This window comes from Podarcis gaigeae (assembly GCF_964106915.1).
Source record: "Podarcis gaigeae genome assembly, chromosome: 6".
Lineage (NCBI taxonomy): Eukaryota > Metazoa > Chordata > Lepidosauria > Squamata > Lacertidae > Podarcis > Podarcis gaigeae.
The window spans coordinates 2,178,301-2,193,265 of NC_139682.1; the positions used below are offsets into that span (position 1 = coordinate 2,178,301).

The window sequence follows — 14,965 nt, forward strand, 5'->3', positions numbered from 1 at the left end:
GGTCCCCAGATGTTGTTAGACTACAACTCCCATCATCCCTGAGCTCTGGCCTTGCTAGCTAGGGGTGATGGGAGTTGTAGTTCAACAACATCTGGGACCCACAGGTTGAGAAAGGCTGTAATAGCTAACACAAATCTAACAAATCCCATGAACAGTTGCCAGTGCTTTGAGCTATTAGGTCCCCTCATAGATCTCTTTCTGAACAAGCAGGATCCCCTGTAGGCAAATGCTAGGTACTTACGCCCAGGTCGAGGATGAGAACATCGTCTTGTATCTGGAAGCTCTGGAGAGAATACTGGATCCCGGCAGGTGACAAGTCAACTGCAGAAAAGGCAAACATGTGATAAGGAGAAAGGGCTTTATTGTTGTGGGTTCAGGACTCCTGGAGGATGTCTCCCTTGAGCACACAGCTCTCCTGGCCTTGAGGAGACCTGGGAGGCCAGGGTTCAAATCCCCACTTGGCCAGAAGCTCACTGGGTGACCTTGGGCCCATCACCATCTCTGAACCTGTCCGACCTTGCAGGTTGTTGCGGGGATTAAATGAGGAGGCAGAGAACTATGCATGCCAGCTTGTGCTCCTTGGATTAAAAGGAGGAATAGAAATGCAACGAATAAGAAACTAAAACAATAAAAATAAAAGCACACGCCCTTTTGATACAGTGATGGCTTTTCCAAAATCTACAATAGTGGAATGGAATGTGGATAAATTAGGGTAAAAAAATAATGTTTCATTTGTTTTTCTTCAACCAAACCACCATGAGGCAGATTTCCCTGAATTTCCCTGATTTTCTTTGCAGATGCCCATTGTGAAAAACACCCCAGCATGAATCTCCATGTTTATTTTGTTTTGTTTCAAATTATTTATCACTTTCAATTTTGAAGATTGGACATTTAACCAAATGCAAACCATCCATTTGCCACCAATTTCCCTTCCTTCGTTCATGGTTCTTTTATTAGCCTTCTAACGCTGCATCTTCTAGCATGGGGCCTGCGAGGTGGAGGCAAGGAGCAACCACTCGACGCTTCTCTGTTTTGGAAGAAAAAGTCTTGAGGGAGAAAGGAAGGGACTCACCCAGGTCCTGGAGGCTCAGCAAGAAACCATCGGAGTCAGAAAGGGACGACAGCAAGAGGTCACAGGCCTGCAAGACAAAAGCCGCAGAGCAAGGGGAGGCTGCTGTCATCGGAGCTGCAGGCTGTTGGGGTGTCTTGGGTGGTCTTTGCAATTAGCAGTGCAATTAATGCCTGCTAACGAGTCATGATGTGGCAGTGGCCGGAGGGCCACAATAAATGTGGTAATGTGTACCCCTGTAAATCCTTGAGGGTGCTTCTAGTAGAGAAGTTATAGTAGCCTTTCTACTTTATCAAACTGATGATTTTTGCAAGTCGCCGCCCACCCACTGGGGCAGAAATACAACTAATATGTGAATCACAAAGATACACATAAGTTGCTACATGGTGCAAATGGCTACACGTATCACAGGTCCCCAACATGCACACTAACACAATGTAACAGAACATGGTGGGAATCAGAACTTAATCAGCAGAAATTTCCAGTGCTTATTGCGCATGTGTATTAAACATGAAATGAGGTAATGATGTATAGGATTGGTGGAAATTGAAATGCTTTGTTTGAAATTTTAGAAATACCATGGACCACTGGGCAGGGTTGCAGTTTTGCGGCACGATCCGACTGCAACCTATTGCTTTGCAATAAACAACGCTGGACTCCTAATTCCTCATGTTTCTGAGTTTTATTGGCGTAAACTCAGGAGATGTGCTATTTTCTGGCTTACAACAATGAGACTCCTTCACACCAGAGCTGCCAGATTTGCGTGGACAGGCGGAGTCCCCAGATCCTGCGCGGTCCCCCCGTCATGTGGAATAACGACTCAAGACAACATGCTATGGGATTAAATTGGCCACAACTTCATTAAATTTCAAATGTGGGTAGACCTTGGCTCAGGCATTGGGCGTTCTCCCTCCCCAGTCCCCAGCCGGGGACCTAGGGAGCATCAGGGTTATCCAGTGTGTGTGGGGGGGATGGGCCGGCTCTGGAGAACATATGTTCAAGCAGAGATAGCCGCTCCCGTAACGATGCCGCCGCAGGGGAGAGCAATGACGACCTTCCGGCGTACAGTCAAAGCCTCCCTTCAGAAAACCCCTTTAACGGGGAACCCTGGTATCGCCGCCGCAAAGAGGAAGATGGACAAAAGGATTCCGCCCAAGGCCTGATACCGCCAAAGTTGTGACATTTTGCTACGGGAAAGGCGAAACCTGCCAATGCAGGGAAATTCCTTTCCGGCCCTTTAACAGCGACCTTAACGTAGCAGCGCCCGCATACCTGTGAAGAAAAGTTAACCTGCAAAACCTGTGAGGAAAATTAACCTGCAACATAAGACATTGACTGAGGGTGGGTAGGGTGGGAGAAGCTCTGGAGCCAAGTGAGAATTCCCAGGTAAGATCCTCCCTCCTTTGTGTGGGCAGGTAATCCCTCCCCTACCTGGCCTGGTCTCCTTGGCAACTCTTCCCCCAGGTGGGATTGGACAACTGACTGAGGTAGGCGGAGACCTCCAGGTATCCCACCTGAGGGAAGGCAAAGCCTAGCCTATGCTGTTGGAGCCGCTCCAGACCTAGGGGCTGCACGCGTCCACGCAAAGGGCGCCCCCCGTTTTAAGCGGGGAGCGGTTATTCCTCATCTCTCTTTGTGCCCCATGTGTGCCAGCCCTTGTGCCACAAGGAGTTGCGCCAACAAAGGATCTTCTGAGCCAATACTTCAAATACAGGTAAAGGACCCCTGGAAGGTTAAGTCCAGTCAAAGGCGACTATGGGGTTGTGGCGCTCATCTCGCTTTCAGGCCGAGGGAGCCAGCGTTTGTCCACTGGGTCATGTGGCCAGCAGGACTAAACTGCTTCTGGCACAACAGGACACCGTGACGGAAACCAGAGCATGAAGAAATGCCGTTTACCTTCCTGCCACAGTGGTACCTATTTATTTACTTGCACTGGCATGCTTTCGAACTGCTAGGTTGGCAGAAACTGGGACAGAGCAACAGGAGCTCACCCTGTTCTGTGGATTTGAACCACCAGTCTTCTGACTAGCAAGCCCAAGAGGCTCAGTGGTTTAGATCACAGCGCCACCTGCATCCCATACTTCGAATACAACCCCACCCAAGAATACTCTAGGTAAGACCTACGTTTGCATCCAAAACAGGAACTAGATTTCTATCCAGGGACTTTTTCACCAACGGCGTGACGCCTTCCTTCAATGCTTTGACAGTTCTGAAGGGAAATAAAGGCAGTAGCAAAAATGAGAAAAGTTGGGTGAAGATCAAGTTCCTCTTTGACCAGGTCTTTGACTGATTAACATCCAATGCCTTTTTTTAAATGTGTTGGGAGCGGGTTATTGGGTTATTGCTTTTGTTTTTATTTTGAATGTGTATTTCTTGCTTTTATATTGTGATTTTATCTTGTGAACCGACCTGAGACCTGCGGTGATAGAGCAGTATGTAAATAAAAATAAATGATAATAGAGCAGTTGTCTGCAAATCAAATGAACAGGACCAGTCAATCCCAGCAGAAGGGCCAAGGGCCACAGATGAAGGAGAAGCAACGTAGTCTGAGGGTGAAATGCAATGAGCGAAAGTGGGGTGTGTGTGACAAATTGCCTTTTGTGAGTTCTTAGGATGGTTCTTAGGATGGGCCTGTTGTCTTTGTCCATGGAGTTTTCTTGGCAGGGATACTGCAGTGGCTTGCCAGGCGTTGGAGGAGACTCTTGAGAGTCCCATGGACTGCAAGAAGATCAAACCTCTCCATTCTGAAGGAAATCAGCCCTGAGTGCTCACTGGAAGGACAGATCCTGAAGCTGAGACTCCAATACTTTGGCCACCTCAGGAGAAGACAAGAGTCCCTGGAAAAGACCCTGATGCTGGGAAAGATGGAGGGCACAAGGAGAAGGGGACGACAGAGGACGAGATGGTGGGACAGTGTTCTTGAAACTACAAACATGAGTTTGACCAAACTGCGGGAGGCAATGGAAGACAGGAGTGCCTGGCGTGCTCTGGTCCAGGGGGTCACGAAGAGGCAGACACGACTAAACGACTCAACAACAACAAGGATGGGTCTGAGGCTGCAGCTTAAAAGCATAAGGTGGGTTTTGGACTCTGCAATTATATAATTCTGTTATTCTAGATATTATTCTCAGTGGCACCAAGTATTAGCAAGTATTTAGGGGTTTCAGCTGTTGGAGTCATTCTGCATCCAGTCATTACAGTTGAACTCAGGACTGGATTTAGGTTTGATGAAGCCCTAAGCCACTGAAGGTAATGGGGCCCTTTATATGTCCAGCTGTCCTTTGTCAGCAACAAACTGTCACTGTTTTTAGGGAGCAGGCTAGCAGGCGGGGCCCATTACTTACATTATAGGAGCTGACACAACACAAAAGACTGTTGCTGTAGGGAGGTTTTATTTTATTTGTTTTCTATCTTGGAAATGTACATCCAGGTTTTTTTCCCTTTAACTTTTTTTGGGCCCTGAGAGAGTGGGACCCTAAGCTACAGCTTGTTTAAAGGTAAAGGGACTCCTGACCATTAGGTCCAGTCATGGCCGACTCTGGGGTTGCAGCAATCATTTTGCTTTACTGGCCGAGGGAGCCGGCGTACAGCTTCCAGATCATGTGGCCAGCATGACTAAGCCGCTTTTGGCGAACCAGAGCAGCGCACGGAAACGCTGTTTACCTGCCCGCCAGAGCAGTACCTCTTTATCTACTTGCACTTTGACGTGCTTTCGAACTGCTTTCGAACTGCTAGGTTGGCAAGAGCTGGGACCAAGCAACAGGAGCTCACCCCGTCACGGGGATTCGAACCCCCGACCTTCTGATCGGCAAGTCCTAGGCTTTGTGGTTTAACCCACAGCGCCACCCGCGTCCCAAGCTATAGCTTGTTTAGTTTATATGTAAATCCGGCACTGGTTGAACTGGTTGCAATGGCCCTCCATTTCCCATGGGAAATTGGGTAGGATTTACTGGCAAGGCTATGCTATACCCAGGAAAACCTCAGCAGAGTGCAGATTCAAGCTGCCTTGAGACATAATGTTTGCAGACTAACCCTTCAGCAAAATGCCTGGAGAAGACTCCCGTTTTGTGCCTTTACCTGCCATGCTGTGTCCCAAGTGACCAATTTGTCTGTCTCCCTCCTTTCCCTGCCCCAGAAGCTGGACCATGCTCTCAAATGGATATTTACTTGTACCAGGTTTTGATGTGCGATATCCCAGCACCGGAGTGGCAGCTCTGGAGGCGGAATCCATTGCTGCTTCCATTAGCAACAGCGGAGAAGTTCTTTGTCACTTGAATCTCAACGTCTTTGCTGAAGGCATCCGGGGGAAAGGAAAGAGATAATTTATCGCAACTTGGAGACTCGGAGTAATAATAGTTTTACACTCGCAGAAGCCTGGTGAGCATAGCCTGGGAGACAAAATGTAGGAATGTAGGAATCATAGAACTGAGAAGGAAACCCAAGGGTCCTGTGATCCAACACTGTAATGCAGGGACAGCATCCCTGATGGATGGCTGTCCATCATCTTGAACTTCAGGGCCAATTAGGGATTTGAACTTTCCCAACCCAAGCCCAGCACTCCAAGAGTCTGGGCCAAAAGGCACCCTTTTCTTGAAGCTGGCGATAATGTTCCACTCAATACTTGATGATGATGATGATTTATTTATATCCCACCCATTTGGCTGGGTTTCCCCAGCCACTCTGGGTGGCTCCCAACAGAATTAAAAGCGCAATAAAACATCATGCTTGTCTTAGTTTTCCATTGATTTTAGTCTGCATCTTGGAGGTTTCCATCCAAATGGCAAGGAATCTCACTTGCTTTTTATATATTAGATTTCTCATTTATTGCACTTAGTTCATTAGGAGAAATAATATAAGATGGAGAAGCCACTGTCTCTAAGGTCTGGGCAAGATAAGCAACCCAGTAAAGCATAGGTGATATATATATATATATTGATATATATATGCAGGTTTTGGTGTCCTCGGGTGTCTTCCCGTGTAAAAGTTGGGGTGTCTAGGCGACGTTTCGACGAGGTCTCACTCGTCATCTTCAGGCTGGTGCTTTCGGCTTCTTGTTACTGGAACAGAGCGGGATCTCAATGTTTGAGTTCCTATAAATACTGTAGAGGGGGTGTGGTGTCTAGCCTCCAATGTTCTGGGCAGAGAGGAAGTTCCCAGGCTAGTGTGCCTTTTCTTCTTTTGTTCCTTAATTACTTGAGAGATACCTTGAGTGATTTCTTGAGTGATATCCTGAGTACCACTTAGGTGGGTCATTAGGTGTGGATTAGTTGCTAAAGTCTTTGTGTCTTGACCTCTTGAACTTTGTGAAGAGTTTTCCTGAGAAGATGGCTGTATTGCACTTATATATATATATTCCAAGACAAAAATCTTACAAAAGGGGAGAATGCTTGATTATTATTTTTCTAATTTAGTGATTTTAAAAACTTTTTTGTTTGTTCAAATCAAATTCCAATGGAACATTACTATAAACCAAAAGACAACCTTGCATTAATCATTTTGCATAAGACACCAGTTGGAACTTATCGCTGGTGAAGTAGCACAATGTAATATTAGCCTAACTTACAAACATACTGTGCCTGAGGGGGTGGGAGCTAGAAATGAATGTCCCTACACTTACATATTAATTTGAAATATTTCTACCTCAGTGTTCAGCAAACAAAGGTTCCTAGATTAGTTTGCAGAGATCAATGGCAAGGCATTCAGAGTTGCTCGGACTGTTTGGAGCCCCTTTGAGCTGAGAGGATGGAATCCTGCATCCTTAAGGAACAGATTGTTGGGCTCCTCCTTCTCCCAAATTCCACAGACTTACAGAGAGTTTCTATACTCTTGTTCCTTGAGGCTGTTTCCCAAAATGAAGATGCTAACAAGGAACTCACTATTCAAAGTAGATCCCGAATTGCACGCTGAGACGGATGTTGAAGGAATCATTGGATCGCATGGCTATTTCGACAGCTGGGAGATACGGGGTCTCCACCTTCAGCCTGCAAAGAGAACAAACTCAGATAGGGGCCCAGTCTATGCGAGGAGCGCTGTTATGTACTTAGTTGAATAGGATCCAAACTGCAGCAGTCTGATTGGTCCTAGAACAATAGGATCCAAAAGGCAGCAGTCTGATTGGTCCTAGAACAATAGGATTCAGAATGCAGCAGTCTGATTGGTCCTAGAACAATGCAGCAGTATGATTGGTCGGCAGGAGCCACCCAATCCAGCTCCAGATAGAAGTGAATCCACAACCTGATTGGCCTACAGGAGAAGTCCAGAATTAGCCAATCACGTGCAGCCCATTGTGTAAATAATGTATATAAAGCAGATACTTTGAGGGCACTTCCATTCCTCCTCACCACTATGAGCTGAATAAAGAGCATGAAATCACTTTGCGACTCTGAGTATATTTCGAGCACCAAGTGGGAAGATGCCTGAAACTTCGGGTTTTACCTGCCTTCTGCCCCGAGGATAAAAGCGCAATCCATTGGGACACTGAATGGGAGCCACATATAATATTGTTGTAGGTTTGGGGCTCTGTCTGGATGGTGCCCTGAGTTCTTCCAATTCTTTTTTTTTATTATTGACTTAGGAAAATTATAAAGCCAGCAAAACAAAGAGGTCTAAGTTAACATTGCCTTCTACCAATAAGAAATAATAATAACTATTACAATAATGAAAATACTAAAAATACATTTACTTCCCCTTTTGAACTTCTGTTCAGGTTACAATATATTACTATTCTATAAGAATCTATTATATCCTTTGCTGTCCCATATATTATTTTATTTCCCAAATTCAACCTAACCCTCCCCTCCTCCCCACTGCTTCTTCCAATTCTTGGGGTCCTGGACCCAGTGAGACTTAGAATCTAATAGAGGACTCTGTTGCTGAACAGGTCAGGAAATTTTCTGTGTAAGACAATGGCCTTACCTGAGCCTCATGAGCATCCCAAAAGAATGAGCCAAGCTGCAAGAGCTGTTGCTAAGTGATGGGGCTCTCCAGGCTAATGGATGGGCATTCCCCACACTCACCTAGCTGCTAAGGATTTTGGGGTGTGAGCTGAGCAGAAAGCAGGCTGGAAGCTGGAGACAGAGACCAGCTTGCTCTGTGCTGGCTCCAAAGCTATGACTAATGAAAAAGTAAGATTTGTTGGGCTGTCGGTGCTGTGAACCCCTCCCTCCTATGCTCAGGGTGTATATATGTGTAAATAAGACCAAATCATCCTAAAGACACCGCCGTCTGCTGACCTTCATCCCAAGGAAACAGGACCCGGGTAAGAGCCTGCAAGCCCCAGGGTCTCTCACTGCTCAGAGTGGTGGGTAGCAATATTATTGTTCTCTTACAGAGTTCCCATTCCAAAGTGGGGACTCAGCTACACAGGTCAATTATAACGTTAAAAATGCATTATAAAAATGTGACACCAGGGGCGTATTACAGCAGTCTATAGAAATTTACATCGAGAGCTATGTAACATTCTTTTCTTAGCATTATTTAAGAACCCTGTAAAGGGACGTGGGTGGCGCTGTGGTCTAAACCACTGAGCCTTGGGTTTGCTGATCAAAAGGTTGGAGGTTCGAATCACCGCAACAGAGTGAGCTCCTGTTGCTCGGTCCCAGCTCCTGCTAACCTATCAGTTCAAAAGCACGTCCAAGTGCAAGTAGATAAATAGGTACCGCTCTGGCAGGAAGGTAAAAAGTGTTTCCGTGCACTGCTCTGGTTTCGCCAGAAGCGGCTTAGTCATGCTGACCACATAACCCGGAAAAACTGTCTGCAGACAAACGTCGGCTCCCTCGGCCTGTAAAGCGAGATGAGTGCCGCAACCCCAGAGTCGTTTGCGACTGGACTTAACTGTCAGGGGTCCCTTTACCTTTATTTTTAAATCCAACCAGGGTTTAGCTGCCCATATCTGGTGATCCCATGAAAAGCTGTACCCTCAGCTGTGCCAACCACTCTTCACACCAGTACAGGCCCTACCTGGGTGATAGATTTTCGAAGTAGCTGAAGTAGAACCTTCCAGCGCCCTGCCATGGCTCTGGGTTGCGGGCCGAAATCAAATGGGTTAGTTCGTCTCCCAGGTTGGACTCGACCAGGTACTTTGCAAGCCCTGAAAGAAATGCAAGCCCGTTATAATTGTAAGTTTGACTGTGCGCATAGCCGTGTGCTCTGCTAGAGCGCATGGCCTGAGGAGGATGAGCTCCTGCAAAGAGAAAGCCAGGATGAACGAGAAAGGGAGTTAAGGGAGGAGTTAGCAGCCAGCAGCAGCTCTGCTTAGCTGACTGCAGCTTCTGGGAGCTTGTGGCTTGGAAATAGCAGAGGTGGGGGGTTGCAAGGACATATAGAGGGGTGGCCCAGGATGCTTTCTCACAGTGTATGTAGGACCAAGAGACATGGATGGCGAGGGAGCTGCTGCGGTGGCTTGCAACACCTGCGCCATGTTTATCTTCCTGCCTGAGAAGGTGCAAAAGTGCACCTTCAGCAAGTGTGTGATGGCCTGGGAATCCGATTCAGAGGCTGAACCGGAGGACTCCCAGCCTGCACAGGAGTCCCCGCCTCCAGGGCCGGCTGAACTGGGGCAGGGCCTTGATTCTGAAGCGCCTGCACCTGTGCTGGATCCTCAGGAGCAGGCACCAGGTGAATCCACTCTGGCTCCGGAGGTGGTTGAGGACTCAGTGCCTACAGGTGAGTCTCCCCCTGGGCCCAGTAACCCTTCAGCCTCTCCTGAACTGCAGAGGCTCAGGGCAGAGAGGCGAAGGGAACTGGTTTCTCCCAGGAGGAGTGCTCGCCTTAAGGCCAGGAGAGGTGGGTCTCCTGGGGGCCGGGACCGCCCCTGGCCTCAGAGAAGATAAAGGCCAGTCAGCCCGGTCCCAGGTTGCGGGAGCAACGTCGTTGTAGAGTACCTCTTCCTGCCCGGACCCAGACCTGACCCTCCAGTGTTCCTGTCCCCACCTGGCTTCTTGCTTTGGACCTCGCCCCGCTCCTTGTGGACTGTTTCCAGGCTGGTGACCCAGGACCGGACTTTGACTACGCCAACAGTAACCTTCCCCCTGGGAACAGCACAAAGTGCAAGCTGGTTGCCTTGCTGGAAGGGAAGGTAGAGCAACTGGGAGCTACTGGGCGAGAGGAGGAATTTCTCAACAGAGCAGAGTGGACTGTTTTGGAGCCATGGGGTGACCTTAAGAAGGAGGAATATTGTTCACTGCAAGAGTTGAACACCTGGAGGACCGTGACGCCAAGAAGCAGGACTGTCAGAAACCATGTTGTGTCACTGCAACTGCAAAATTGACACCTGTCAGGATGCTGTCAGTGGCTCCCAGGAAAAGACAAGGGAAAGCATCCTTTTTTATTCCAATCTTTACAGAGAGAGGCTATAGAACCCAGCCTCTTGGATGATGGCGTTGTCCCGAGTGAGTCTCCACCCGTCATCTCCCCCACTTCCTTGTTCATCATTCTCATCCTATCCTCTAGGGGTGCTGCTACGTGCCTTCTGTCTCTGAGCTCTTTGCTCTCCTACTTCTAAGGCTCACCAGGTTCTGGGAAATGGAGGGTCTGGAATGCTTTCTAATGGCAACGTGTCAGCCAGGCGTTGTTGCTCTGGCTCTCCCATGATTTCCCAGCTTTCCCCCTCATCTGCCTCTGAGCTGTAAGGTACAGGCAAAGGGACCCCTGACCGTTAGGTCCAGTTGCAGACGACTCTGGGGTTGCGGCGCTCATCTTGCTTTACTGGCCGAGGGAGCCGGCGTACACCTTCCGGGTCATGTGGCTAGCAGGACTAAGCTGCTTCTGGAGAACCAGAGCAGCACATGGAAACACCGTTTACCTTCCTGCTGGAGCAGTACCTATTTATCTACTTGCACTTTGATGTGCTTTTGAACTGCTAGGTTGGCAAGAGCAGGGACCGAGCAATGAGAGCTCACCCCATTGCAGGGATTCAAACCACGACCTTCTGATCGGCAAGCCCTAGGCTCTGTGGTTTAACCCACAGTGCCACCCGCGTCCCACTTCTAAGCTGTGACTTCCCTCAAACCCCTGTTGTGAATCTATACTGTCTTCCTCTTCCTCCTCCCTGGAAGGGTCAGGATGGGGAAGCATTCTCCACCGTTCCTCCTCTGCCCAGTCCCTGACAACACCACGCCTTCTCCTCAGATTCTGATTCTGGGCCAGAGGAGCAAGTACAACAGTTGCAGACTTCAGAATACGCCAAGGTAGCTGTGAAAGGTGTAGTGGATAGAACAATTCCTGTCCCCAGAGGAGGAAGAGACGTGTGGTGGTGGTGGTCAAGCCCATGTTTTGCCGGCAGAAGACTCTGGGCTCATTTCCTAGCATCTCCTGTTAAAGGAACTCAGTGTCCTCTGCCTGGGGAAAGGAGATCCACTCACCAGGCTGGCAGTGCCTCCCGTTTCCAAAATCCCCTGCCCATCCACCTCTTGTGCCAACTGCTCGGCAAGGTGGATCTGCCTACACTATCTGAAACAGAAAATGGGAATGTTTTCATTTCTCACGATCCTCCCCGAGGCAGCTGTGATTGTGTGGCTTCCCCAAGTCAGGGAGGTGTCAGTGTGACACTTACTTTCTTCCGGGTATTTCTTCTTGATCCTCAGAAAGACCCCCCGGCCCTCGTGCCCCAGAGTCAGGCTCAGGAAACCACAGAAGAAGAGAAGTCTCCATGTTCGGACCATCTTCTCCTCTTATTGCAGAACTTTCTAGCATGAAGTTCACAGGAAGGGTGCCAGAAACCTAGAAGTGCCGGTTAGAGATGATAGAGAAATATTCAGGAGGGTTCAGTCCAGCGTCAAATATCTAATTCATAGAGAGAGGGGACTAGTAGAGGAGTACTTTCCAGGAAAAAGTTGGCAACTGTGTGGATGATTATCAGTGTAGCATGGGGGGGGGGGAGAGAAATAAATTTGATTCTGTTTGCATTTAATTCACATGTTCCAAAACAAAACATGAAGTGAAACTCTGCTATCCTTTGAAATTCACAATTCTCTGAATTTTGCAATGCAGTTCTCCAGTCAATTAATGTGCACCAAAATGCACTGGGGTCAAGTCTCCATGCAAATGTACATTTTTGGAGATATAACCCATAAACATGCATCTTATCAAGGAAAACTGCTTTGCAAAAATGTGCGCATTAGGCAAAATCACATTTAGAAAAGTGTCTCTGAAAGGACATTTTAATGTTGACTTGAAAAAATCCCAAAAGGATACAGAAAATGTAGAGAACTGACCGTAACACTGAAAAGTGAGAAACTGACATTGCATATTAATCTATTAATCCGTAACACTGAAAAGTGAGAAACTGACATTGCATATTAATCTATCCCCAATCATGGACTACAAGGTATACCTTCAACCACAGGTTTCGGGTTGCTGCTTGACCCCTGATCCTGGGTGCTCCAGAAATCCCTCCCCATGTGCAAGTCCCGCCCCCACTTCCCCCCTCCCCCCAGGACTTTGCCACCACAGGCAAGAGACCAGAGCCGGCCATGCAGCTAAGTTAGTCATTTGCTGCTCACCTCTTGGCGTCAGATGCAATTCTGCAAAGATGAAGCCCTTTTGCTTTTGGGAGTCTCCACCAGACCAGGCTGAGAGAGAGGACTGATCCTGCTCTGCTGCTGCTGGCACCAGAAGTCCCTGGACACCAATGTTCAGGTAACCTCACTCCCCAGGGATGCAGCTGTGTACTTGCAAGCAATCTGCTCTCACACCTGAGCCCCAACTTCAGCTATTGCTGGGTTTTGCTGCTGGAAGGGAACAGGGTGAAAAAGCTTCCAACATATATAAAAACATAGGAAAGCATTACAGTGGTACCTCGGGTTACATACGCTTCAGGTTACAGACGCTTCAGGTTACAGACTCTGCTAACCCAGAAATACTGCTTCAGGTTAAGAATTTTGCTTCAGGATGAGAACAGAAATTGTGCTCCGGCGGCATGGCAGCAGCAGGAGGGAGGCCCCATTAGCTAAAGTGGTGCTTCAGGTTAAGAACAGTTTCAGGTTAAGAATGGACCTCCGGAACAAATTAAGTACTTAACCCGAGGTACCACTGTACACGTTAAAAGACTTCCCTATACAGGACTGCCTTCAGAGGTCTTCTAAAAGTTGTGTAGTTCTTTATCTCCTTGACATCTGAAGGGATGGTGTTCCACCGAGAAGACCCTCTAATTGATTCCCTGTATCCTCACTTCTCACAGGGAGGGAACCGCCAGAAGGCCCTCAGAGCTGGACCTCTGTGTCTGGGCTGAACAATGAGGGTGGTGTTATAAGAATTTTAACTTCTTAGATATATAATAAATGTTCATAAATGTACCAAGCAAACACGTACATAAATATATAAACCACATGTCTGAAACCCCACAGAAAAAAGTCCTGAACAAATTGGCCTCAAATATTTCTCTGCAAGGTCAAAGTGGGAAACCTCCCCATTGTCTTTTCCTTCACAAATCCTGTCTTAAGAGCACATTTAAGATATGAATAGGGTGTGAGCCTGTGACCTGGCTCAGGAACTAAGTATTTATCATTACAAAAGACCGGCTCCCTCGGCCAGTACAGCGAGATGAGCGCCGCAACCCCAGAGTCGGTCATGACTGGACCTAATGGTCAGGGGTCCCTTTACCTTTACGAACAATTAGAATATTATATGAGTGTGATGCTCACATTCACTAAGGCTGATTGATTTCAGAAAGGAACTGGTCTCATACTTACCTGGCAGGGGAGACACCTCGATCATGAAGGAGGTTTTCCCAGGGTGGGGCTCATCCATTGCACTGCGGGTGTGCTGACCCCTGCGATTTCCCCAAATGCGGGAAACTCGACTGCATAATTTGTGGTAGTGGGGGGGGGGGAAGAGAGAAAGGAACTGGTCTGAAACATTTTAGCAGCCTCCTTTGTGAGTGTTCCTTGCAATATGCATACATGATGACACTTTAGCAGTTGCAAAAACAACACAAGCCCTTTCACCTTCTCCATGGAAATTTGTGAGTGCATTGTGGAATGTCACGCATACAACATGCAACTTTGTGTGTATATATGCGTTGTTTATGTGCTTCCCGTCCCCCACATAATTCAACATAAAACAACACAGACAAATCTAAGAAACACAGAGCAATGTGCTTTGATAATAAAGCAGGGAGATTGGGCAACGGAGGCCAAAAACACTTCTCCCTTTGTCTCCCTGATCCGTCTTTGATTTCAGCAATCGGTCTTAATCAGCTTCTTATCAAAGACACTTTCCAGCTCCATTTGTAAAAATAAAAATAAATAAAATCTCAGAATAGAATCACAATGTAGCTGCCACTTAAATCTCGCTTTGCTGGCCGAGGGAGCCGGCGTACAGCTTCCGAGTCATGTGGCCAGCAGGACTAAGCCGCTTCTGGCAAACCAGAGCAGAGCATGGAAACGCCGTTTACCTTCTCGCCGGAGCGGAACCTATTTATCTACTTGCACTTGACGTGCTTTCAAACTGCTAGGTGGGCAGGAGCAGGGACCGAGCAACGGGAGCTCACCCCGTCGCGGGGATTCGAACCGCCAACCTTCTGATCAGCAAGCCCTAGGCTCTGTGGTTTAACCCACAGTGCCACCCATGTTCCAATTGTTCATAGTGTAATTGAATAAGGGGTGTGTGTTTGTGTGTGGGGGTGTGTGTGGCGGGATACAATCACATCCATTTGTGACAAAGAAGCAAGTCTGCCAGCCCTGATAATGATTATGATTTCCATTTATATCCCCCCTTCCCAAGGAGCCTATTTGAAGTTTTGCATTTTAAAGTCACTTAAGTCACAGGATAGTCCCAATACCCTGAAGAAAATGTGGTTTTTTTCCTGCTGCCCTGGTGCAAAACACACTTTTTTGGAAATAAGCACTTGTGAAAGGCTGATCTCAGCCAACACCGTCCCCTCTGTGTGGCAGCGAC

The 14,965-nt window shown here is 47.8% G+C and overlaps 1 protein-coding gene across 1 annotated transcript in view; it reads right to left on the reverse strand.

Annotated features, from left to right (window-relative positions):
- The window catches only part of LOC310847716 (uncharacterized protein), a gene marked incomplete at its 5' end in the record, with an annotated part of 62,826 nt that extends 49,010 nt beyond the window's left edge, over positions 1 to 13,816 (reverse strand). The window contains 7 exons of the mRNA XM_083745778.1: positions 242 to 321; positions 1,073 to 1,139; positions 3,194 to 3,278; positions 5,237 to 5,359; positions 6,946 to 7,050; positions 9,029 to 9,158; positions 13,759 to 13,816. Coding sequence (XP_083601904.1) covers positions 242 to 321; positions 1,073 to 1,139; positions 3,194 to 3,278; positions 5,237 to 5,359; positions 6,946 to 7,050; positions 9,029 to 9,158; positions 13,759 to 13,816 — 648 coding nt within the window. The remainder of the gene's footprint in view (positions 1 to 241; positions 322 to 1,072; positions 1,140 to 3,193; positions 3,279 to 5,236; positions 5,360 to 6,945; positions 7,051 to 9,028; positions 9,159 to 13,758) is intronic.
- Positions 13,817 to 14,965: the final 1,149 nt, after the last annotated feature.